Source organism: Eucalyptus grandis, chromosome 9 (assembly GCF_016545825.1).
Source record: "Eucalyptus grandis isolate ANBG69807.140 chromosome 9, ASM1654582v1, whole genome shotgun sequence".
NCBI classification, from domain to species: Eukaryota; Viridiplantae; Streptophyta; class Magnoliopsida; order Myrtales; family Myrtaceae; genus Eucalyptus; species Eucalyptus grandis.
In genome coordinates this window covers 29,400,100-29,426,439 of record NC_052620.1, presented here as the reverse complement: position 1 = coordinate 29,426,439, position 26,340 = coordinate 29,400,100, and the positions used below count along the sequence as shown (strand labels likewise).

Below are 26,340 nucleotides of genomic sequence, written 5' to 3'. Positions count from 1 at the left end.
CCACGAAAATTCAACCTGCTTTGATTATCTCTATACGACAACGGTATAAATGAAGTTAGATTTAGTGCACATCACCAATTGGCAACGTTGTTTCTAGATATGTGTTAAAATGAGAGATCTAGCGATCAACTGAATTATGGAAATATGCTTGTCACCGATGAAAATACGAGATCCAGTGATTAACGATGAATTGTTTTGCTTGATAGATTTGTTTTTATGGGTCGAGCGTGTGCTTAATCCCAACTGTGCTCTATTAATCATTATTTTTTTTGTTTATATTGCAGTGTTTCGAGTTTTGCTTCGGTTCGAATTATTTTGCTTTAAGAAATATGTATCATTTTGAATAATTAATATAATTTTTTGCCCAAAAAAAGGGTCGAGATTTAGCCGAAGTGTTCCTAGTTCGGATAAATCTAACTTAATGCAAAGAAATTCTCGAATGAAAGGAGGGGGGCCAAGTTCAGCTGAGGTCAGGCTTTAGTGATTCCTTTTGGTTCAGTCTCAGCGTACAACCTGGAGCAAATATCGGGAATCGCCATCCCAGAATCTGCTTTCTCTCTCTGTCGTTTTTTTTTTTTTTTTTCTCTGTTTTACTTTTAATTCTTTAGGAGGGCCGGCAGCAACCTGAAACGTGCATATTATATATGCCATAAAATAGCTACACGATGCTGAAACCGAACATGCTCGTACGTACTGAGATAACATATCGCGTGACGACGGTTCGGCTCAGGAAAAAGAAGAAGGGAGGAAGAAAAGAAATCGATCTGTTGAGGGAGGAAAGACGCATAAGGAATCGCGTCCGACCATGTGTTGAGTGTCAGATAGGAAGGCTATGCCCCTAGCAGCCACGATCCCTGACGACGACGCATGTGGCCTGTAGCCTAGCCATGTTTGGTACACTGCACTGGCATTTTTCTAACCTGATCTTGGCATTGTACATGGCCGTGTCCAGAGGAATCGGAACATCCCATTTTCCTGCACTGGTGGATCTTGGTATTCGGTTTCGGCATTTCATGCTCAGAAGAGACAGCATCCTATGAGAATTTCGTGGTATCCCAATCCGTTTTGTTAAAATATCACACCACATCACTCGACGGCGAATTTTATCCACTCTTTATATAAGCACGATTTAATACCACTTAATGATCATATTTCTTTTTATACGACTCAGAAATTCTCAAGACTCAATTTGACAACAAATTTTCTAAAAATATGCAGCATAAGAAGGGGGCAAATTGATGCATGTTGCTCCTGGTTTTCTAAATGCTCTGTTTCTTGTGTGCGTACACTGCGAAAGCCTTACCAACAAAATGTGCAATTAGTACTTTCACTGATCTCGAGAGTCCATGGCAACAGTTATAAATTCAATTCAACCATCATTTTTTGCATTGATCATTTGTATGAATGGACAAGACACTTGTAATGAAAGCATTGACTGGAGAATCTTATCCATTGCAATTGCATCTGTATCATCAAGACAAGCATATATGAAAGAAGCGAGAACAGTATGATAAAAAGCCATAAATGTGAAAGTATTGGTAAATGCTTGCTTCAATATCATGTCGGACAAAGCTTGTACGTCTCACGTGCAGCCGAGTGAACTTCCCGTTCCGAGCAATCATACGCCGGGGAAATCTCAGGAGGGACATGGAAGTGATTCACGGAGCCCCCTAGGACCCTCTCTAACAACCGGCTGTGGTGGGTGCTGAGAGGGAGTACAATGTACTTGTCTTCAATTACGGTGCGGAAAGACATAAATGTGCAGGAAGAAATTAGAAGAGCACTGAGCTCAAAAGAGGATGATAGAGGTAAACGCCCACTTGGCGCGATCGTGGCCCCGACAATCTCTCTCGCCAGCTAGGTATCTCATCCAAGCTCTCGGTTAACTAGTCTATGTCTGAGTGGTTGACACAATCAGACCCGGGCCACGGAGGGACTACATCGTATCCTAGTCAATCTTTCATTGTCCACGAGATTTTATCATACGCGAAACTTATTTCAAATATGAGTCTATGATTCGATTACGTGGTATCCCAATCAAACACTCATGGGTTATATCATTTTATATTTTTTTTGTGCATGGTGCGGTTATAGCCTGGAGGGTATCCGCAATGGTCAACAGCAGTACTTGAGAAGCCACTTCTCATCTTTCTGCCGGGACTCCAGTCTCAGCGTCTTTTTGACCGTGTCCTATATTTTTATTTTTTGGGTTTTGCCCTTTTGTCTTCCATGTTGTTCTGAGGAAACCTCCCGTGGCTTGCCGTTCAAGTCACCGTCGTTTTATCGATTGCGGTAGGTATTATTACTAGCTCACTTCGATCCATGACTGACCCGGCTTCACGGCTCCGGACCGATGTCGCGTGCCGGACCTCCCTCGGCGATCGTCCACTTCACCTCAATCGAAACTCAAGCAACTAGCCTTGAGCGTACTCATGTAATGACACCGTGCATTTTGCTTCGGTCGAGCCCCCCGGACGGCGTACTGAAATATGCAATCTTTCCTGCGCACGGTCTCCGCTTCTTAATCAAAGTATCGATCCTCTTTGGTTGGACACGAGAACGGGGTGCGATGTGGCAACTATCTTATAACGTTTGGATCCAATGTCTCTGCATAAATATGTGCTGAAATTTCCCCGTGTTGTCAATGCAAATTAGCACATGGCTTGTTAGTTTATTGGTATCTATTAATCAGTAAATTGACCGTTAAGGGCCTACTCGGTAACACTCGAATTATTCCGAGAATATAAATTTTACGTATTTACCAAACGTGCTCGAATGCTCAGAAACTCGTATATGAAAAAAAAAAAAAACTATTAACATGATAGTTACCAAAAGCACCATAAACCTATCAATTAGAGTGAGTACAATTCCAAGATATGAAGGGTAAATTCTAGATTAAAAAATAAAATAAAATGAACTTGTTCTAATGGATGGATTTTAAATCGAAATGGAATTTGAAACCGTTGATCTCTATTTACTAGCATCCTTTCACTACTTATACGCAAAATTGATTTGTTAAAGCCAAAGCAAAGATATGAATTCTCAACAACTAGATATAGCCACCAAGTCCTCAAATCCTCATTTGGTCGTGGCACACTTAAAAAGTCTAAAAATTTAGTTAAGTTCTTTTAAATCCGGAAAAAAGAGGACAAATTAGGCTTAACTAAAAATGAAAGAAAAAAAGAGAAGAAATCAGCCAGTTTTTTAATAGACTCTGAAATATATGACATGATACATTTTGGATTTCAAAAAATGAAGAACAGCAACCCAAGCGTCACCGCAAGACTTCTATATTCCTATGTATAGGTTATAGGTTTTGGGTGAAACTGTTCATCTCTAAAGTCTGTGCAATCGAAATTCTCATAATTGTCGACCAACTGCCCTCTCAAATGCATGGAAATCCTCAACAACAGGAAGCAAGAGGCCAAAAAACGCATTGGAATCCGCCATCCGGGCAAGGCCTTGTCTAATTGTACTTAGGACTAGATCTGGTTTTGAGATTGCTGACCTTAATCTCATTCTCTTGTACTTGTTAGCGTCACCTCAACAACCGATGTCGTTCTTTGGATTCTCATGGCTTGACCGCGTGCAAATCAAAACCCCTGATGATTACTTTAATCGGACCACGTCACGTCAAAATGCAAGTCGAATATCTCTCTCAGGACTTTTCTTTTTCGGCTGAGTTGCCCCTCAGATGCAGACGGATAGGGCATCCCTCGTCTGGGACTTTTCTTTTTCTTACCCGAATAATTATGTCGAAATATTGTTATAAAACAAGTTGTGCAGAAGTCCAAACCCATGAGTCGAAACCGGATAAGCAGATCGGATGTTGAATTATTCGCGCTCCAAGATAAAGGGAGCCAAACGCGCGCCGGCCGCGACGCCTGATCTCACACGAATGAAATTCGCCCGTTCATCAATTATTAATCAGGCCTCATTGATTCCTCTCGTGTATTGCTAGACGGAATGTTATGCACGCCACGCACCTGCAATTTGGGCGCAGGAAGTTGCATCTACCGAAATCACACGAAGGAATCAACAATCCAAAGTGCCCAAAAGTCGTGCAAAATCAGTTACGGGCGTCCACCTACCAAAACCCCGAAGCAGCATCATGCGTGATCGGTCGAAACTGCTCAACCACGCGATTCCTATGTCTGCGTGATTGTGAAGACATGAATTAAAATGGAGATCATCCTGAGGTTTAAATCGAGAGCGCTGTTTCCACTAAAATAGAGAAAAGTAATTATGGGTCCAGGGCAACCTCGGCCCAGCTGTTTTCGTGAATCTTGAGGACATGGAAAGGCCACTAAAGGGCGTTTGAATTTCCTCCTACTCTTCTCTTTTTTTTCTGCGTTCGTTGGTTAAGCAAGGTAAATTTCAAATTTAAAATTGCACGAGCCCTAATTCGAGAAATGGCTACCAAACGAGGTCCATGCCAAGTTTTTTGAGGGAGACATATGTCTAATAATTCATTCTCATTCCCCCACCACGTCCACAAAAACCATCATCACATTTGAAGTTCCAATCACTTTGGCGCCTTCACCGACCCCCACTAGCGAAACAATAGGATTCCGATGTACTAAGAAAGCGATGCTCGATTCAATTTAAAAGTATGGTGCAAGAAAACCATTGATTTTAAGATATCATATAGCGTGAAAAAACTATCGAAAAAATTATCAATTTATCAAACATATGTCAACTCAATCCTATACTTTTTAATTTGTCTAATTTAATCTTAAACCCCTTGACAATTTCTTAGTGTAGTTATTCGGATCAATTTTGATTGGAAATTATTTATATGCCTATATGATACAGTCTATGTGTGACGTGGACGATTTTTAATTTTTAAAAGTTTTCCTTTTTTTTCCCTTCTTCCTTCATTGGTTGCCAGTCCTTGGTGAAGGCCGGTCACAGGTGAGAGCCAGTGAAGTTGACCCTTGTGGAGGCTTGGTGATTAGCTAAGAAAAGAAGAAAGAGAGAAAATTGTAAAAACTATACATGGGGCATCACGTAAGATGAACAACGCTAATCGAACTACCGCGTAGCAATTTTTTGATCAAAATTAACCGAAATGACTACATTGACAAATTATTAAATATATTTAAATATTAATTGGTTATGCAATGCGAGAAATAAGTTTATGACTTCTGGTAGTTATAACTATACAATGTGAGAAATGCGAAGTTATTCCATAGATAATACCCAAGAAAAACCTCTCGAAGTGATGGGTTTTAGAATTCACTTGTTTAATGAAAGAATTCATGGACAAGGCCTAAAAAAGACAGATTTCCCGGGGTCATGATTTCGTGCGAATACAATGCTATTTCTTTTCTCGAAGGCCTCGACCAACTTTCGCCTCGTTCAATCACGTTCACTTGAGCCGCCGATCACTTAAAACCAATCCCATCTCTTTGCTTTGGCAATCTTTCCTTGCACAATACGAGATTTTCATGGTGGCGCTCCTTCGAAGCTAGGGGGGTTAACCGCTCCATCCAAGGGACAAAGGAAAAAGGGGGAAAAAGCGCAAAGCAAGCGAACGCGATTTTAAATTAGGGGGCAAGTTGCCGGGCCGGGGGATGATGAGGGGGGAGGCCCCAAAGCACCTTGTTTGGCCATAGCAAAGTGGGACAAATGATGGGATTTTGAAGATTTGAGTGAAAAATTAGGAGTGAAAAAGAAGGGGTCGATTGAGTGGGTAATGAGGGGGAGAAGGGAATCGTGACTTGTTTATGAAAACTTTTGTGTCATTCCGTGGGAACTTAGGCACGAATTCGAGGCTTCGTGTCGCGGGCAAATAATGAAAGAACCGAAGCTTGAACCGCACGTTGCTCCTCCTTTGCTTGAGGAAGCATGTTGGGGGGAGAGGATATGTGGGTTTTTCCTTTTTTGCGGGAGCTAAAGTTGTGATGTGGGCTTGCGTTTTGATGCTGAAGGTAATCATTAGCATTTGTTCTTTTGTGGCTTGATATTTGGTTCTTTAGATTAAAAGATGATGGAAAATACTTTATGACTTTTCCTTCTTTTTTTTTTTTTTTTTAATGATACACAAACCATTCTGTCCACGTACATCAAGTAAAACTTCACTTAATCGGCTGATCGCAAGGGTGGCTCCCAAGCTTTAATCTGAAGAGCAATCATGATTTGATGCGACCAATCTATCCTTGGATTTTATATTTGTGAATTTTTTACCTTGTTCGCAGAAAATGGAAAATATTTTTCGTGAAAGATATGAGAACATTGACCGCCCATAAATCCATTTACATCAGAATTGTTCGTTTTCTCGATTCAATTTTTTTCTCATAGCAGTATGGTGACTCTATGTGCACTAGTTTCCTAATGGGAAAAGTTAAAAGGCATCGATACTCACCTAGATCGCGGTCACCTTATCGTAAACTCATCATATGCGTGACGACGCTTTTCAACTTACCATTTGGACATACGTTTGTGTGACGATGTTTGTTTCCTTGGGCCATAAACTCTGTTCACGGTACCCTCTGATTTTCTCAATGTCTCGAAGACATGTCCGTGGGGCTACGCTTGAGCCCGTGGAACGAGCCCCGAAATGGCCCGCAATAGTTTCCGGGTCTTGAAGCAGGCCGTTGGACCCATGAACGCCATAAGAACCCACCTCGCAGCCGTCTCTCTTTTCCGACTTCATCATCGCGTTTTGAATTAGCATGTTTTACTACTGCATTACAGAATTTTTTTTCTTTTCTTTTTTTTTGGTCTGAAAAAACTGCATCACAGAAGTTGAAAGCTACGGATTGCGAGCAAGGTGGTCGATCATGTCGTTACCAGTAATTTATAGGCCCATAAACAGCCCACTGAAAGGTCAAGCCCATTATTTGTTAGCCTTAGCCCATGTAAATTAAGAAAGGTCTTCTCCTCCAAGTAAGCTTTGCGAATGACAGATAAAGAAAACGAATGAGCGGACAAAACAAGGAAATTGAAGAAGGGCTCGTCCATGAAGAAGGCAAAAGGGGAGAAAGAGAGGAGAAAAAGAAATTTACAGGTGTAGCAATTTGGGACGTCCCGACAAGCCGAATTATCTTCAAGTTGCAAGGATTGGTAAGTATTCAGGCCTTTTATTTGTCTAATCAGAGTAATTTTTCGAAATTAAGTCATAAATTTGATGTCAATTTTGGACTGTGAGGGCTGAGTGAGAAGTTATTGAGATGTGGATTTATACAGAACGATGGTGTAAGGCATCGTGGAGCATTTTAATGAAGATCAATTTCAAAGTACAGCTTAAACGAACTTCTGAAGCTACGCGTCGAGTTACGCATAACTAATAGTACATGTAACGGGAAAGATGAACGTACACGATAAGCGAGTTTCTTCTTTAGCGCATAAAAATCATTTTATCGGTGATTAAGCATAGTTTAGTCAAGTTGTTTGCTAGTGTAGTGTATTATTACTCAGCTTTTTATAACATTTTTCTAATTTGTAGAAATATGAGTGCGTTGTCTCAAGTAACCATTGGGAAGTGGTTTTTGGTTTTCCCAGGTGAATGATACCATCTCTATAAATTTACAAACTCATATCTTAAAAGTGGTAAATATTTAATATAGAATGAGTCATGATAAGTTGGATCGAACTTTTGCAAAATCTTTTTAGTTAGTTAAAAAGGAATTGGAGATGCCTCATTTGAAATAGTTTGAAATGATCCTTTGGGAATGTTTTGATTAAATGTTTTGTGAAGGGAATTGCCGAAAGCTATATGTATTGATTTGTCAAATATTTTATAAAATACATTCTATTTCAAATGGAATTGTGAAAGATTATATAATTCAATTTATGAAATCGGTTTATAAGGCGAGTCATGGACTGTTTTGTTGGTTATTGCAGAATGATATTAGGATGTCCTTTGGGTCAAATCGACTGAAATAGATGAAGACTTAGCTAAGGGGAGTAAACTTAGCCGCTTTTGTTACACCATAGTTAGATATTTGAGTATTATATTAGTCAATGGAATGGACCATTGATGTTGATTTGATTGAGATTGATCAATTATATTGTCAATATTGTTGATTGATCTTATGTATAAAAACTTTTGTTGAAAAGATATCATTTACTTTTGATATTTATATTGTTGATTTTGGGATTGATAAGTGTTGATATCATTTTATAAAGATACACAGTGAACGTCCGGTCTACTCATAAAAGATGTATTACTCACTAAATTGTAATTGCTCATTTCATTTATCTTACTTGTTTTTTAGGTTATTTAGCGAGCCTTAAATAAGACAAGAGTGTTTTATCATGAGAAATTTTTGATAGTAGGGATTTTTGGATATGGGTGGTATGATAAACTTTTGAGTGAATTGCTTGTTGGACCTTTTCATTTGCATTTTCTACTTAGAAAATATGTATTACTCACTAAATTGTAATTGCTCATTTCATTTATCTTACTTGTTTTTTAGGTTATTTAGAGAGCCTTAAATAAGACAAGAGTGTTTATGTTATCATGAGAAATTTTTGATAGCAGGGATTTTTGGATATGGGTTGCATGATAAACTTTTGAGTGAATTGCTTGTTGGACCTTTTCATTTGCATTTTCATCTTGAATGACAGTTACAACCAAATTTTGCTTTGGTCCTTCCGTGGTCCAATGGAACGAGATGTCCAGATGTTAAGTGGGCTATCGAAGCAAATTCAAGATTGAGACTTTTTTTTATGCATGCCGTTGTAAGTAGTGTTGACAAACACAACACGCTAGACAATTCCCAGCGATGCGACGTTGATTACGTGAGTAGTTCCCAATCATTTTGCTCAAGTTAGTTAGTCGCCATTGATATGGAGTTAACTAATCCTACTGGCATCCCTACCGAGGAACGTGCCTTGGATTCAAGCACTAATAAAGATGGAAAAGATAAAGACCCGAAAGCCAGTCTCTCCTTGCGACCCGCGATTCCCTTTGCAGTTAAAATAACAAGGGAAGAGGAAAAAAAGGAAAAAAAGTAAAAGTAAAAAGCGTGATTAGAGCAAGTTGCTCTGAGGCTTTCCCCTTATTAAAGTACGTGGGCGGGTCCGTTCAAATCGCATAGAAAATTGCTCAGCGGCTCATCTTTACACAAAAGACGACAAAATGCACAAAAATGTTGGGAACTTGGAGATTGATTTGACTGACCCAGATGCCTAAATCTATCTTTAACTATACCTTGAACACAAAAAAGAAAAGGGGAGGAGAAAGAATCCCATGTGAGGAGAAAATATAAATCGGTTTTCCGAGTTGATGAGGTCAAATTCCTATAGAATGTCTTGGGTGTCTATATTTTGGCTTGTTGATTGTATTTCCTGCTTGAGCAATCTGCTCACCCCATAGTGGTTTTGAAGCCATCTTTACCTCACCCGAGGCATAGAGAGCTATTATATTCCCCTACCGGACGGTAGCTAATGCAAGCATCGACAAGGTGTCTACTTTCACTATCAGCTGACCCTTTGATTCTCACTCGAGCTTTTATTCTCAGTGAGTGGGAATACGGAAAGTGACATTGTGAGATCTCCTACCCAAAGGCGGATCTCTCACTTGTTTCTTCTTTTTTATCTTTAACTATATCTTAAAAAAAAAAAATGGCAAGGAGAAAAGAAATCCCATGTGAGAAAAAATAAGATAACTAAAGTGCATTATAAATCAATTTTCTAGTTATTTTTTGCTCAGTCCATTTTCATGGATCGATGAGGTTGAATTCTTATTGAATGTCTTGGGCGGCTACATTTGGCCTTTTGGTTGTATTTCCTCAAATAAATTTACGATTACCCTCTTTCCACTGCTTAGACGATTTATTTATATATTACTTATGAAATAGATAATATTCATTCGAATAATTTAAAATTCAAAATCCAGCTACTTTTTATAGCTTATTAATGTTAGAGATACCAAGACTCATGCGTTGAATGAGTTTACTAAATAAGATGATAGATTTGGGACTTAAATAGGTCCGCTAATTTATTCATCACTAACCATTTAGCAAATTATTTGATAAACCCATTTAGCATATCGATTTTACAGATATATATGAATTGTATTATTAATACACGTTAAGATTGATTAATGATGAGAATCGACAAATACAAGCTGCGTTAATAGATAATTGGCGCTTTCTGGATCCATGGCCAACCAACATGCCTCTTTGTCTGGGCAGTCAACACGGTCTCCGTCCACGTCACCGTCCTCGGAACCCGGCACATGACTAAACAGTCCCACCCGCCCTCGCTGGCGCGTGTACCGCAAAGCCCCGAGAGGCCCCAGGGGAGTTGGCGCGTGGTCGTGACGTCCCCGCCGCTTCATGGGATTCCCGAGCCCCCCATCATCCGGTAGATAACGCCACGTGGTCTCGCCATTCGAAACAGGCTGGCCTGCATGGGCTAGCGGACCCCACCCACCCCCGGAACAACAGTTCCAAAAAATCCAAGGGCGGCAAAAGCAGAGCCAGCGGTCCCCAATAAAAAAAATCCAATATGGCACTATCATTTCACCTTGATTCGTTATAATTGGTAGCTTTTGATTAGATCTTGATGCAAATGATGGACATGACAATCTCCCCCAAGTTAAAAGCTCTTACACATGGGATATCCTTAGATAATGCACATTTTTGTCTACATTTAATTTTATCCCGATAGACTTGTGGGAATTCGAGTGAATAAAATGGATTCAAAGTCCCTATTTATTCGATCATGGCTATTTTACCATCACTTTAAATGAGAAAAATGGTAAAAAAAAGTTGTATCTTGAGCCGACGAAAGAATCAATACAAAAAAGAAAAATAAGTTGATAAAAGAAGATTGAGATCAACCCGAATCAATCTTAAACTCAAATGAGTTTTTTTAGAATATGTTTATTTTGGATTAAAAAATAAAAAAAAGGGTTTTCTTTTAAGCTTTCCCAACAAATGTAGGAGAGATTGTTTGAATTTCAAAAAATATGAAATATTATTCTTGGGTCCGCAGGAATACTAAACTTTAGCTTTCTCAAAAGATTTTTGGCATTCGATGGTTAGAATGCAAGGAGGATGCCGAACTTTAGCTTTCTCGAATCCTTGTGGGGCAAATAACTTCCAAGATAAGAATTGTACACATTAACTTTTCTCGATCTTGGCATGACTAACCTATTACGAAATGAGCACATTTTAGATAGATATGTTAGCAAATAATTTTAAAGTCACTCTCTTTACAAAACTCCTAATAATCAAAGCTCTATTATAAAGCTCCAAAATTGAATTTTCCAAGAAGTTAAGGATCAAGCATCAACCGAGTTACCAGACACGCGGCATCCGTCCAAAGCGAGTCTCAACTCTCCGCATCAATTCGAAAATGGGGAAGGGAGACCACGTGATGGCAGTCCCGCAAATAGCAGCGGGATCCGTGGGTATTTCATCAGCCCACCAACAGCTAAAGCCCAAATATAATATAAAAAAAAGGGCCAAAAAAATTAAATCCAAAGAAATAAGACCAGAAACGCCTGCAAAATCTCCAGTCCAAGTGCAGACTCCCGTATGACCAAAAAAAAAAAAAAAAAAAAAGTGCAAAGTCCCGACTCGCACCTCCACTCACCGAGTCGCGGAGATAGCGAGTGACCGAGTCGGACTCTTTCTTCTTCCTCTTCTTCTTCGTCTTCTATTCCGCTCGCTGTCTGTCTGTCTGTCTGTCTCGCTCGTCGTCCTCATCTCCACCTCGGCTTTCCTTGTCTCTTTTGAGGACCGACCTCGACCGCCATTAATTTCCTCTCCCTCCTCCTCAGACCGAACCTGCAAAAGTCGCATTACCTGCGTGCCCCCTCTCTCTCTCTCTCTCTCTGCCACCACTCCCTGACACACTCCAACTACCTCCATTACTCTCTCTCTCTCTCTCATCATGTTTCGCCTCGCATTCAATGAAGATCGGTCGTACAGCATTCGGTTTCTTCATTGCGAGCTCTGACAGCGATCTCACCCCTCCTCCCGAGGCTCCGTCACTCCTCCGTCGCGGCAGTTACTAGCCATTTCTTTCTCCCCTTCCGTTAACCAGCCCCGTCTCTCCGTTTTCCCCGTTTCCGTTTCCGTTTCGTCTTCGTGTTTCCGAGTTTCGACTCGGAGTCCGTCCTGAGACATTCCTTCCGAGCAATTATTAACCAGCTAGCAAGCAGCATTTCCGCCATTTCTCTCCGACTATATATTCTCATTCCCTCGATTTCGCGTGTTTCGTTTGCTTTCCCGGGAAAACGGCCGCCGTGTGTTCCCTTCCCGGCATTTCGCGGCGTGTTCTCGGAATCCTGTCTATCTTTCTCTCCCGCACGTTGTCCAGATTGTTCCCTGAATTGATGGATGCGAGGGGGGTTTCAATCTCTACTTGTCCTCTCTTCGGCGTGTTTAACCTTCACGTTCGATTTGATCAGGCTATTCTTCGGTTTTAGGACCTGACCTGCTTCATCTCCAGCAACTTCTTCTTCTTCTTCTTCTTCTTCTTCTTCTTGGCGGTGAAAGTGAGAACTCTCGAGATACTAGAGCTCCAAATTTCTCTCCGAAATGGGCCATGTTTCCTGCTTTCTGTTGCTTTTTCTTTCGGGAATCATCATGCTAATTCCGACCACACACCAACTGCAGACGTATCAATCGCAGGTCCTGCTTCAAGTACGGAAGCACCTGGAGTACCCACCATTTTTGGACGTTTGGGTAAATTACACTGGAGATGTCTGCAGCGTCCCTCACTCTCCCCAGTTGAGCATCTCCTGCCAAGACACCTTCATCACCGAGCTCAGGATCATGGGAGACAAGCGCGTCAGGGGCTGGGACTTCGATGGCCACGCAATTCCCAACCAGACTCTGTCGGAGACCTTCTCTGTCGATTCCTTCGTGACCACTCTGACGAGGCTGACCAGCTTGAGAGTGCTCAGCCTGGTCTCCCTCGGCATCTGGGGACCGCTCCCTGATAAAATCCACCGGCTATCTTCGCTCGAGCTCTTGGATTTGAGCTCGAATTACTTGTTCGGCCCGATCCCGAGTCAGATATCGAGGCTGGGGAGCCTCCAAATACTGACTCTAGATGGGAATTACTTCAATGGCAGCGTTCCTGATGGCTTGGACTCCATGTTCAATTTGACCGTCTTGAGTCTCAAGAACAACCGGCTCGGCGGTCCGTTTCCGTCATCCATTTCGACGATAAAGACACTCACTACTGTGGCTCTATCTAAGAACGAGATGACTGGTAAATTGCCTGATTTGGGTGCCTTGAGCAGCCTTCACCTGCTGGACTTGATAGACAATCATTTCGATTCCGACCCGCCTAATTTGCCAAAAGGGTTGGTCACTGTGCTTCTGAGTAGGAATTCTTTCTCTGGTGATATTCCTGAGCAATATGGTGAATTGGGTCAGCTCCAACACCTTGATCTGTCCTTCAATCTTTTGACCGGAATGCCTCCGCAAGCCCTGTTCTCTCTGCCGAACATCAGTTATTTGGATTTGTCCTCGAACATGTTCAGCGGTTCGCTCCCGGGGAGTCTACATTGCGGAAGTAAGTTAGGCTTGGTAGACATATCTAACAATAAGTTCATCGGCCAGCTTCCTTCATGCCTGGGCACTACTTCGGCCAAGCCCGTGGTTAAGTTTAGCGGGAACTGTTTGTCCGTTGATGTTAAACATCAGCACAGCGAGTCTTACTGTAAGACACCTGCTGGGGGGAGGAAGCATTTCCTTAGAGGAGAATTAGTAGTTTTGATAGCCGTCCTCCTTGGTGCTGCTCTCGTCATTGTGCTTTTGGCGATTGGACTTCTTATCTTCCGTAGGAAAGTTCGTTCTAGAGGACCATTTGAGCAGCATGATTTTCCAAAGGTTGTACAAGAGAATGCTCCTACTGGGCTGTCTGCCGAATTCCTGGCCAACGCCAGTAAGTGATTGCTGGATTACGGTCTTATGGTTTCATCACCCACCTAATGTTTGTTACATTTGAGCATTTCGGGTTTATTCTTGTTCAATGAGATGTTGCTAAGGCATTGATTCTGAATCAAAACTAACCTATGCATCTCTTCTGTTCCTTGGAGGGTTGATATCCGAGGCAGCGAAGATAGGGTCACAAAACGCACCTTCATATCGACTGTTCGCATTGGAAGAGTTGAGGGAAGCGACGAATAACTTTGCTGCATCAAATTTTATTGGTGAAGGCTCTATCGGGAAGGTAACTCACAAATAAGATTTTCTTGGAGATCTCATAACCTAGCTTGATAGATATTGTTTGCTTTAACTATTCTGTGATGGCTGCTTGTCATCGGAGACTCAGAAGTAATTCACTTGAGATAGCAATCTCTGAAGCAAAGCAAAGCTCGAGATTGTGATCTCCTAACCGCTGCTTTCCCTTACTCTCTTTCAAAGTAAGGTCTTCTTGAAGGATGTAATTGAAGATATCCGCAAATACATACTTTGCTTTACTTTGAATAGGATTCATCCTTCACGAGCCGCAATCACTTTATCGAAGCTTGTAATGTTCTTTGAATTTGCTTCTCTCTATTGACATGCTCACTTCCGGCCTCCAATGTTTAAAATTATCAAGTAAAGAAATCATACAGAGAGACCATAAGACCGGATGAAAGTACTTGAAATCTCCCAGAGCCATTGTGACTTTTTATTCCTTTCAGCTTTACAAAGGAAGGCTTGAGAGTGGAGCCTATGTTGCCATTCGATCCATAGCCTCGCTGAAGAAACATTCAGTGCAGAATCTCAGGGTTCGGCTCGACTTGTTTTCGAAGCTCCATCATCCACATTTGGTCGGACTTTTGGGCCATTGTGTTGGTGGTCAAGCACAAGATGAATCCAGTACTAAGGTCTTCCTCATATACGAGTATGTGGTCAATGGAAATTACCGTACCCACTTAACAGGTCAGAATCCTACCGTCGCCATATAGGAGAAATTTCACAAGTATGAAACTATCAGTGTGTTTGAGAATGCTGCCTTCTTCGTAAGGATAGTTTATAGGAATCCACAAATGGTTCAAATCCCATGTTCTATGTGTTCAACATCTTCATATTCACGTTGTATGCAGAGAATTCTCTGGAGAAGGTTCTGAATTGGTCAGATAGATTGGCCATACTCATTGGTGTTGCCAAGGCTGTGCATTTTCTTCATACCGGAGTCATTCCCGGTTGCTTCAACAATAGGTTGAAAACAAATAATATATTGCTTGACGAGCATCAGATTGCCAAGCTAAGTGACTATGGGATGTCCATTCTCACTGATGATTTCGAAAAGTTGGAGGTAACTTTCTTTGGTATTACTTCTTGATACTCATAAATAATCTGCAGGTATTTTTTTGTACGAATTTGTTCCTGATACATTATTTTTTGCTTATTTATAGGCAAAGGGAGAAGGACATAAAACAGGGTATGGAACTTCATTTCTGAAATTCTCGTTATATCGTGTATTTGCATCATTACACGAACATACATAGTACATGCACGTTCAAATGTGTATTTGGTCCGCGGACAATATTGTGCTGTTTGAATCACCCGTTCCTTGATATACTATTATGGATTTCATGCACTGACCTTAAGTCATTTGGAGATTTAACCAGAGCTAGCGACATCTGGAAGTGTATATTGATTGAATCATTGCAGATGACTGATGGCACTGAAATACCCAATCATCACCTGTTATTTTCAAATTTCTCGTCATTTGTTTAATTCTATTTACTTTGAATTCCATGGATGTAGTAGACTAGTAGTAATGCTCAATCTTGACACTTCCTTCTTGCAGTCGGAAGATGAACATGGAGGATGATGTGTACAATTTCGGATTCATATTACTCGAGTCCCTTGTCGGGACCATAGTTACCGGGAAAGAAGAGGCATTTCTGCTGAATGAAATGGTAAGCCGAAACAAATCAAATGTCTAGTCAGTTTCTCAATGCAAATGAGACTCACACAATTCTTTTTTCGAGCTTCAGCTTTTTGTTCTTACAACTTGTCTGTTCGGATAAGTGGCTCGGATCTACACCATCGTGTTATCTTTTTTAAAATTTATAAGGTTAAACTTAGGCAAAGGGAATGTATCTGCCTGGAAGCTTTTGACAGGGCTTAAAACTGGCAGTTTTAAGGTTGTCTTCATCCTAGATACAGATATTCCTTTGTCTGGCGTTAATGTTTTCTTCCTAAGAGTGCGTAAAAACGTTTTAGATGATAACAACAGCTACATGCCGAAAGATCTTTTCATCCATCTTCCTAGCGGTCCTGCTGCTGCAGAAATTTAATACCCCGTTCATCGTGCAGGCATCTTTCGGTAGCCAGGACGGACGGAGACGGATTGTGGACCCAATTGTCTTAACGACTTGCTCACAAGAGTCGTTGTCCATCGCGGTATCCATCACGAACAAATGCATATCTCCCAACCCGTCCGCTCGGCCCTCTTTTGAGGACGTCCTCTGGAACTTACAGTATGCGGCCCAAGTCCAGGCGGCCTACGATACCGACCAAAAATCCGACACTGCCTCTCAGTCCTGAGGAAGGGCCTGCATTTTCAGGGACCGAGCTCTCCTGTAAATAGTCGGGGGGGCTACGCAGGCGTAAACCGATTCTTCTTTCGATTTCTCAATACAGGCGAGAGCGTGAAGCAGGCTTTGACATGTTTGCCCATTTGAATCTCGAATCCGTCCGCCATACGGTCTCAACAGCAAGCATCAGCATCAGCCCGTGATGCTCAATCGGATTATTCTCATCTGGATGGTACATCGTTCGGTGATGCTTTGTCCTGGAAATGGCTGTCTTGTCCAGGAGCATCTATCGACTCTCTCTCACACGGTGTCCACATTTCTTTAATTTTGGGCTTTTTACTCGGCCTTAGGTGGTCCAGTCATTGCCACTCCCCACTGAAAAATAAGACGATTCCAAAGCATTTGATGGATTCTCCACCGTCCATGGTTGGCCGTGAGCTGTGCTGTACGAGCTGAAGTCAACGTCACCCACGAACCAATTCGTCTTGCTCATCACTCCCATCTCCTTTCGCTCTCGCGAGAACTTGTCTTGTCGTGCCGGCTTCCAAAGTTTCTGGCTCTGCTGTTGCAATTCGTATTCACATGCTATATTCAAATTACGAGATGGTAGAAATTGATTTACTTTCTTTTTTTTTTCGATATTTTATCTGAAACTCCATAAGTCAAAGTTGCATTTATTAATTCCTTTCAATTTTGTATTCGTTACATGTTCCAATTTGTATATAAAAATTGTTTTTATTCCTCTATTCTGATAAAATAAGTAAAAAATTCTGTGATTCAATAAACAAAACAGAAATTTCCATCATTGCTAAATCAATTGGTGAAGAATGGGTCAATAATGGAATTTGAGATAATGCGACCGGAAACGATGTTATTCTTTTCCAAGAGGCTACGGTGGCATTTGTTTTTATAAATGTATCAAATCGGGTCGAGAATTGTCGGCACGTTGACAATTTGCCCACGAGTTGCTACTTTTGGGGGAGACGATCAAATAGTATATCACATAATATATATATTTCGCGCCGGCAGCTTCCCGTTCCTGCTCACCTCCACCAAGTTGACACTAGTCAACTCTTTTTTTTTTTCTTTGATTCTGGGGCTGGGATTGCTCTGGACGTGGACTCTTCAACCACAACCTATATATTAATTATTCCCCTAATTATTCAAGACCTACCAAAATAGAATTAGTCTTCATCACCTTATTTTGAAAAAATTACTTTATATTAGGCATATTACCAATGAATTGAATAAAAAATGATTCGATCTAAATAGACAAATTTAACTTATTTTAACTATTTTGTCCAGGACACATCCAATCCGATTTATATTCTTAAAACCTTTTCATATTTAAATAAATTTAGAAAAATCATATCCAAACCGAGATAAGATTGTAAAGTAAGCCAATAAATCGAATGAGAATAACAAAAAATGAAGAGATAATTATAGATATGGATTAAGCTTAAGTAAATTATAAATTCATTTATGATCTATTTATTGAATAAATAACTTATATAATAATTTGATGCATCATATATGAATGAAAAAACGGATCTATAACATTTTTGGTAGGTCAACTTTATGTCTACTTCCGGGAATCATCGTAGGAATATCAAATCATATATCTCCATAGCAAGACGTGGGGTCGCTCTCGTGGGCTTTGTTGCGGGTAATGGGCTTGGTCCGACCCATCAGCACGGACGAGGATCGCGGCCGTCCGCGTGTAGTGCTGGATGAACGGGTGAATGGGACCCACGTCTTTTCAGAATTGTGTCGGCGTATGACGCCAGCCAAGCTTTGACAGCGACGCGCCAATGTCCCACTATACGCCAGTCCTCTCAGTAGTCAGTACCCCACGCGCGTTTGGACTCACGCGCTGCTTTGCTGCCGATCAAACTCCGTCGAGCGTTAGGTCATGGAAAATGTATTTTTTATGGGTTCCTATGCTCATCAAATGATTGATGTGAATATACTAGTCGTTTTGCTTGTCATTACAATTCGAAATCAATCATTTTTTTATTAACTTATGACATTATATCTACCCAATTCCCCGTCGTTTTGTGTGACCATCACATGTTGGGTACAAAAACAGGCATAATTCGGCCCCGCAATGAATATCCGTTGTAATATAGTTAAGTCTCATTTGCGTTATTTTCACGTTGCGGCCGGAACGGGAAGGGCTCCTCCGATTGGCCTCGTCCGACGCGCGTGGAGATCCTCGCTTTGTTCGCTGCATTCAGGGAACAAGTCATTTCCGCCCAGGCGTCGCTATCGAACGAACTCAAAACGACGCGATTTCCAATCCACGGACCACGTGGAACGACATCGCCCTTTTGCCGTCGAAATCAGCGCCCACCTGGCCAAACCGAGCTCGCTAGTTAATTATTAAAGAAAAAAGGGAAAAATAAATAAATCTTTTTTTACTCAGTCATGGCAATTCTTCTGCTCTGCTCTGCAGATTTCTGGCTCGTATTTTTGCGCAGTTCACTGAGATTCTCTCTGAGCTGCATCTTCTTCCTCCTCCTCCTTCGCTTTCATTCCCTGCGGAAAGCTCCCCCGAAAACGTCGGGCGTCGCAGTAGGCCGGGCGTCGCGCGAGTTTGACGGAGCGACGGGTTCGTGCTCAGCTTCTGACCGGCTTCTTCGACGAGTTCAGCGGCTGCCGACATTTTGACTGTTGAGGAAGCGTGAGTTGCTGGAGCCGATGATTCCGCGGAGTGCTCGCTTTTTGCCTGATCTTGGTAGTTGAATATGGAGGTTTCTTCATGTGTGTGTTTGTGTTGTGATTTTTGAGTTAGTTCTGGTTGCTGCATTTTGGATGTTTTTTTTTTTTTTCTCTTAGTCGCTGTTATGCTTTGAGCTTTGAGCGGTTTATGCCGGTGTTCAGAATGCTGTGGAGTTTGTACGTGTCGAATGAGAAATTTTGCTGATTTCGAGCTTCTCAGGTCACGTTTGCGCTCCGTGAGCTGGAAAGACGGGCTTAAGAAATGTGCTAGAGCTTGAACTGCGGAAATAAGAGACGGTTATTTGGTCGATCGTTCGTGACAGGACTCTGGTTTTTCTTGCTTTGTGGCAGTGAAATTTGAGCAGAGACCCTTTGCGGTGAATGCATAGATTTTTCCGGGTCGTGGGAAAGGTGGAGTTTTGGCAACGATGGTTCTTGGTCTGAGGGCAAAGGCCAGGAGAAGCGCCTCCGTTAAGCGCCATTATCTGATCCACATTCAGGAGATCAGGCCCTGGCCTCCGTCGCAGTCCCTCAAGTCGGTCCGCTCTGTCCTGATCCAGTGGGAGAATGGAGAAAAGCATAGCGGGTCGACGAGTTCCGTCGTTCCATACCTGGGCTCTGGCGCCAATGATGGCAAGATTGAGTTCAGCGAGTCCTTCAGGCTGCCGGTGACTCTACTGAGGGATGCCGCTGTCAAATCGGGAGACGGCGATGCGTTCCAGAAGAATTGCTTAGAGTTTCACTTGTACGAACCTCGTAGAGATAGGAGTTTGAAAGGCCAGCTGCTCGGTACTGCCTCAGTCGATTTGGCAGACTATGGTGTCATCAAGGATGCCATAAGCATTACTGCTCAAATGAATTGCCAGAGGAACTTTAGGAATACTGCTCAACCTGTTCTGTACGTTAAGATTCAGCCTCTTGATAAAAGTTCCTCGCAATCATCAATGGACAAGAATGGCAGCGAGTCTGTTGCCGCCTTGATGAGAGAAGAATATGCAGCGGAAGCGGAAATGGCATCTTCCACTGATGATGATGTTTCATCCCACGCATCAGTGACGGTTCCGTCTTCTCCATTAAGAAGTAATGGCGTTCTACCTCCTCAAAATGAACAGGTACTTGTTCTAGTCCCTCTGGTAGTAACTACCAGTGTTTTTCCTTGGATACCTTGAATAATTTTAGTGATGATAGTCCATTCATGCTTGAAGAAATCCTAATTATAACATTAGATATTTTTCCTAGAAACTGTACCAGCCTCCTGTAGCATGTATTTAGGAACATACAACAAGATAGTGAAAAAGCACTGTTTTGTGGTTTTGAGTCTGGACCATTTTCCTCAAAGAATCCAGGTATATGTTGGAAGGATATGGGATGCACCTAAATGTTTTTGAAACACCATCTGATTCTTCAGATGATGTGAAACTTGGTGGGCTTGGGCTTAAAGTGCCAATTAGATTCATCTTTGGGTTATGTGCTCTTGCATGGAGGTATAAGACCTGTGTGGCACTGGGCTGATGGGTTTGGACATCTAACTTAATTGCTTCAACTTTACTGAAAGGACTATTGGCTTTGAATGGCAGAATGGATCTGTTGCCATTGACAAGACCGCCATAAGGATTGAGGAGAAGCACCTTTTAGCTTCAGATCCAGTGTTGGAGCTCAGAAGATCTGATGTTACATCAGAGATTGCGCTCGCAGAGAACTCGCAGCCAGCAGAGAACTTGCTTCCAACTTCTTCCCGCTCATCATCAGTTGACCTTTCTTCCGATCCAGGGAGTTTGGACAATGGCAATGCATCTTCTACTAGCTTGGGAAGATCTAGTTCAATGGCCTTCTCAAAAGCAGGTGGTCATAGTGCTCATTCTTCGATCTCATCCTTTGCCATTGACCAAGCAGAGGAAGAGTCCATTATCGCTCTAACTTACGGCAGCGAAAATTTGACCCATGATGCTCATGGAGAATCTGAATCAGGTGTTGAAACTCTTCTAAATGCTAATGACATTCTAATTACTTCTGCTAAATTAACTCCTCCTGGTGAAAATCTGGACATCGTGGATGATACTGATGCTCAGGTCATTGACAATGATGATGAGAAATGTTCAAAAGTGGGTCAAGGTGATGTTTGTAAATATTCAGCAACAGATGGAATTGGGGCAAATGGGCACTCGGAATGTTACTTAGAAGAAGAAAAAGGTACTGTTGGACATGATTCAGTCGATGCTGCTAGTGAGCAGAGCTTTCTCACAAATGATGAATTTTCTTCTGGGGGAGAAAGCCATGGAATGAAAGGACATGTAATTGACAGATTAAGATGTGCAAAATCTGTCCGTTCACCTCCAGATATTGCCAAGAGCATCGGAACAGCAAGTGCTAACCTGTTAGCCAGTCATAATAAGGAAGGTGCTGTTACACCGATTGGAATAAGAAGCTTCAGAAGTATTGAAAGAAGGGATGCTAAGGTTTATACTACGGACACGAGAAGTGCACTTTTGGAAGCTAAAGTTCAGCAATTGGAGAATCGAATCAAAATGCTAGAGGGAGAGTTAATTGAAGCGGCTGCAGTTGAGGTTGCTCTGTTTTCAGTAGTTGCAGAGCATGGTTCTTCTATGGCTAAAGTCCATGCTCCGGCTCGGCGACTTTCTCGATTATATATTCATGCTTGTAGAGAGCTTTCACATTCAAGAAGAGCTAGTGCAGCTAGAAGTGCTGTCTCAGGTTTAGTGTTGGTTGCAAAAGCTTGTGGCAATGATGTTCCAAGGTACACACTATATAGAGTGAGACTTTTCTGGAAATTTTGTTTTCATTAGACATTTCTGATGGTGACCATTATGTGTCCAGAAGTCTGAAAATCTTATATTCAACATCTAGAATAACTATTATAGCTTATTCAGATTTTCAACAACGATGCATATTTTCGCTTCTCTGAGTGGGGATCATAAGAGTTTTATTTTATTTTTCATCAGTCTGGGGGATAATATGAGTTTACTGACATGATGTTTTAGGATATTGAATTACCTGCAATAGCAGATTGTAGGTTTAAATTGTAAGATATATTTGGAAGCTATAGAAGAATAAAGAGTCCTTGCAGAAATTGTTCTACCATGACTATGCTAGTGGATCATTGACTAAGTCCATAACAACCTATCCATATCACCCACTTAGACAATTACTTCCGAGCATTAAAAATGACAGATGGTCCATATTGGTTGATTTTGCTTCCTATGTGCTGAGTGCAGGTTAATGTACTGGTTGTCCAATTCTGTTGTATTAAGAACAATAATCAGTGAGATGATGCAAAAGATGGACGTATCACTTTCCTCATCGACCCAGAGCAGCAAAGATTTTGCTGGGAAGCAAAGTGTTGAGATTCCATCATCGTTAAAATGGAAGTCCTCTTCTCGTAGGAATGGAAATGCGAATGGTGGAACAGCGTGTGACTGGGAGGACCACCATACATTTGTATCTGCACTGGAAAGGGTTGAAGCTTGGATCTTCTCCCGTGCAATAGAGTCCATATGGTGGCAGGTCTTACATTTAATTTGTTCTAACTTCTCCCCCTCCCTTTATACTCATATCTATTCTTTTTCTGAACTGTATTGCGGGCTTTATGATCTTCACAAGAAGCAGCTTTCTTTTCTGTCCTGTATGTTTCTCTTTTCTGTTGTGGTTGATTCATAGTTCCTTATATTCTTTCCAGACCTTGACTCCATATATGCAGTCTACTACTATAAAGGCTACCGTTATCATGGATTCTAGCTTGAATGAAAGTGGTGAAAAAGTAATTCACGAAGATGTTCAAGGGAACATTTCACTGGACCACTGGAAGAAGGCATTTAGGGATGCTTGTGAAAGACTTTGTCCTGTTCGAGCTGTGGGACATGAATGTGGCTGCTTGCCTATGCTTGCGAGGCTGGTATGAAGTTGCTGCATGGCACGAGCCATGCATGTGCTCTTTTCTACCGTTAACAACACCATCTACAGTGGCATAATATTCTTATCTGATGCAATACTTGTAATATGGCTGTGAACTTGTTCTGCACATAGTATCAATTCAGGTCGACCATTAACTTCCACAAGAAGATGGGGTGATACACAACAGATTAAAGCAGCAAAATGCTCATTCCAATTTTTTTCCATTCTTTCAGATGATGATGCTTTAAACAATATCGCAACCGAGCAGTAAATGGTCCTTGAACTTGTGCTGCACTTTATATTCTATATGCAACTGATAAATGACAAATACTTTTCTTTGGCCTTGGTTACATAAGAGTGACCTAGCTTCGGCCATGATTCAAAATCGCTTTTAAATGAAATGCTTTTTCATAATTTATGTTAGCATGACAGGAAAACAATGAGGATGCACTAGTCTGAGAACTTGAGCATCATGTGATTTGTAAACTGAAAGCCTGTATCTGTTGTAAAAAACAATTGTAATGTTACTCTAACTAGTTCATCTCTCTCCATTCATGATTGTCTTTATCCAACCAGTGCTTTATTTCCTTGTCCTTAGAATTACGGCATTAAAATTGTGGTTTTGTTCCCAATTTCTGCAGATTATGGAGCAATGTGTGGGAAGATTAGATGTGGCCATGTTCAATGCTATTCTTCGTGATTCTGCAAATGAGATCCCAAGTGATCCAATATCTGACCCCATCGGTGATCCCAAGGTTCTACCTATACCAGCAGGGATATCAAGCTTTGGCATTGGTGCCCAACTAAAGAAAACGGTAGAATTTTCAAAGTTGTCCTACTTATTCCCTCTTTTTTTTTTTTTTTTTTTTTTTTGGGGTGGTTCTTATCATCAGGCAGTTCCTATGTCATAAAAAATTTGTGTTCTTGTAATGCATGAACTATAAGTATAGACGTAAGAAATAACCTTCAGAAGTCAAGACACCTCGAAATGTCAATTTTTTTCTATAATGAAGAAGCCCACTTCAGGCAGATATGCCTCGACTCATTCGATACCTTACTAGATTTCGAGTCTATTTCCTTAACCACTCAGACTTATTGACAACTTATTCCTGTCCTTGGACTTTAACCTGGGTCTCCTGGCTGAGAGCTGAGAATCCCATACCAACCAGACTACAGCAGATGTTGACTCAGCCACGCTAACTCAATGCAGATTCTCTTTCCTTCCCAAGAAATAGCAGTGCATATGAGCAATGGGTAACCATGCTGTTAAGGACCATTGTGAACTTCACGGTTTATGTAGCATATTTCCTGAAGCAATCTTTCTATCTTTTGGTGGTGTGTGACAGCTGTTGCCTGATGCAATAACAATCCATTTTTTTCCTGAAGTTCTTTCTTGGTGTGATTTACAGATTGGGAACTGGTCAAGATGTCTTACTGATTTATTTGGTAGAGATGGTACTGATTTACCAGAAGATGAGGGTGAATATGTTGATGAGGGGAGAAAAGACAATTCCTTTGAGTCCTTCCATCACTTGAGTGCGTTGAGTGATCTCATGATGCTGCCGAAGGACATGCTTTTGAGTAGATCTATCAGGAAAGAGGTTTCCTTCTGAAGACATTACCCTATGATATGCTTTCCTGGCACGTGATATTGTAGATTACTTACTTTCAACACCTTTCTTCAGGTATGTCCTATGTTCACTGCTTCACTGATCAAGAGGGTTCTCGACAATTTTGTGCCAGATGAGTTTTTCCCTGAGCCCATTCCAGACGTTGTGCTTGAAGCCTTGGAATCTGAGGTTAGTTCTTTGTCAACCAACACACTAAACTGCATTTCTGTGTTTAGGTATGCAAAATTTCTCTTATTGAAGCAGCAGCTTATTTTCACGTGTTAGTGGAGTACTAGGAGATTCAAAATGCATTCTTTTATACATATACATATATTTAACGTTACATATCCAAATTGCAACAAGGAGGAGAGAGTGTTTGGGATAAGTTACTCCCAAATGCTGTTATCCAATAAATATTCTGGAACAGACAGCAGACTTTGTGAGTCTCATAGTGTCCATATCCATAATCCCATATCCATAACCAGCTTATTGCTTCCAATGCAGGTTCACAGTTTGGATGCTGAAGAATCCATTGCAGACTATCCATACCTTGCAGCACCTGCGATATACACACCACCTTTGGCATCTACTGTTGGTGGAATTATCGGGGAGGTTGTTACAGATGCTCAGCTTGTACGATGTGGGTCCTCTGTGATGAGAAAATCATACGCTAGCGACGATGAACTCGATGAACTGAATTCTCCCCTAGCTTCAATCTCCATGGATGGTCCTCGGTCTTCACCTGTTTCGATTAAGCCTAGTTGGACATTGAAGCAAAATGCCAATCAAAATACTGTCAGATACGATCTTCTTCGGGAGGTGTGGACGAACTGTGAATAAGTGCGGCATCACCAGAGCTTTGTACATGCGTGATTGACGCATGAACAAACCACTGCAGTCTCTGCTTTTGTTCATGCTGTATATATCTTTTACAATTTTGGTCACACGTTGTGAAATACGTGAAAAGATCGACCAGGCGGCTCCCTGATCATCTGGAGAACTTGCAAAAAGGTCGATTATGGGTGGTGCATGGAACTTCTTAAAGAATAAACAGCGTGTGTTCAATAAAGTGGAACTCGTCATTCTTAATAATCTTTTCACCAGGAGTCTGTTTGCGCAGAATCCAATCTCAGTTCTCCACCCGAATATTCAGCTTGCATTTTACCAATTTAGTAGGGTATTTCATGGTCTTCCTAAGTCAAATGACCTTTCTAGTTTCGATTGAAGATGAAGAGTCAATAAGAACCTATTTTTTTAATTCCTTAAATCAGCAGAACAGGAACAACGGAAACAGCAGCAACATATATTTAAAAATTGATAAACTCATTTAAAGATGGATGGGCAAGCTGCAAATTTCACAACATAGTCGATGTTTCTGACAATGTGAACATGGAGTACATAGAGAACTTTCAGTGTGTACACCCACTACATATTTTGTTATTGCTGATGATTTCAAGCCGAAGTGGCCTTCCTATCCTTCTCGTAAATCCTAAGCTGCAGTGGGCAGATTCATCCTTTGATTACAGAGGACTCTGCATCTGCATCCATATCTGGAGCTACGAAAGCTTACACGCCACATGCTTTCAAACAACTACATTTCTCGTTTGTGCCAACGCGAATATACGGAACACAAGCTAAAGAAAATGC

At 41.4% G+C, this 26,340-nt stretch overlaps 2 protein-coding genes across 6 annotated transcripts; both read left to right on the top strand.

The window, feature by feature from the left end:
- Nucleotides 1–11,545: 11,545 nt before the first annotated feature.
- Nucleotides 11,546–17,193, top strand: LOC104419153 (probable inactive leucine-rich repeat receptor-like protein kinase At3g03770). Its single transcript, XM_010030718.3, has 7 exons — nucleotides 11,546–13,860; nucleotides 14,015–14,148; nucleotides 14,606–14,846; nucleotides 15,011–15,222; nucleotides 15,323–15,348; nucleotides 15,721–15,832; nucleotides 16,233–17,193. Exons 1-7 carry the CDS (start codon nucleotides 12,504–12,506, stop codon nucleotides 16,461–16,463), a joined length of 2,313 nt encoding a protein of 770 aa, XP_010029020.2. The 5' UTR covers nucleotides 11,546–12,503; the 3' UTR covers nucleotides 16,464–17,193.
- A 1,689-nt stretch (nucleotides 17,194–18,882) lies between these two features.
- On the top strand, nucleotides 18,883–25,785 carry LOC104419151. Of its 5 annotated transcripts, none has more exons than XM_010030717.3 (9): nucleotides 18,883–19,136; nucleotides 19,526–20,286; nucleotides 20,752–21,929; nucleotides 22,408–22,696; nucleotides 22,869–23,084; nucleotides 23,725–23,898; nucleotides 24,493–24,684; nucleotides 24,769–24,882; nucleotides 25,198–25,785. In XM_010030717.3, exons 2-9 carry the CDS (start codon nucleotides 19,603–19,605, stop codon nucleotides 25,531–25,533), a joined length of 3,183 nt encoding a protein of 1,060 aa, XP_010029019.2. In that variant the 5' UTR covers nucleotides 18,883–19,136; nucleotides 19,526–19,602; the 3' UTR covers nucleotides 25,534–25,785. The 5 variants fall into 5 exon arrangements, with proteins under 5 accessions (XP_010029019.2, XP_010029015.2, XP_010029018.2 ...); XM_010030713.3 differs by having other exon boundaries at nucleotides 19,395–20,286; XM_010030716.3 differs by having other exon boundaries at nucleotides 18,883–19,190.
- Nucleotides 25,786–26,340: the final 555 nt, after the last annotated feature.

Excerpts from the sequence above, each read along its gene's own strand:
- LOC104419153 (XM_010030718.3), top strand. The coding sequence starts at position 12,504 with ATGGGCCATGTTTCCTGCTTTCTGTTGCTTTTTCTTTCGGGAATCATC. Across the intron at positions 15,223-15,322 it reads ATGATTTCGAAAAGTTGGAG|GCAAAGGGAGAAGGACATAA; the intron begins GTAACTTTCTTT and ends GCTTATTTATAG. Across the intron at positions 15,349-15,720 it reads GGAGAAGGACATAAAACAGG|TCGGAAGATGAACATGGAGG; the intron begins GTATGGAACTTC and ends TCCTTCTTGCAG.
- LOC104419151 (XM_010030717.3), top strand. The coding sequence starts at position 19,603 with ATGGTTCTTGGTCTGAGGGCAAAGGCCAGGAGAAGCGCCTCCGTTAAG. Across the intron at positions 23,085-23,724 it reads TGCCTATGCTTGCGAGGCTG|ATTATGGAGCAATGTGTGGG; the intron begins GTATGAAGTTGC and ends CAATTTCTGCAG. Across the intron at positions 24,883-25,197 it reads TTGAAGCCTTGGAATCTGAG|GTTCACAGTTTGGATGCTGA; the intron begins GTTAGTTCTTTG and ends CTTCCAATGCAG.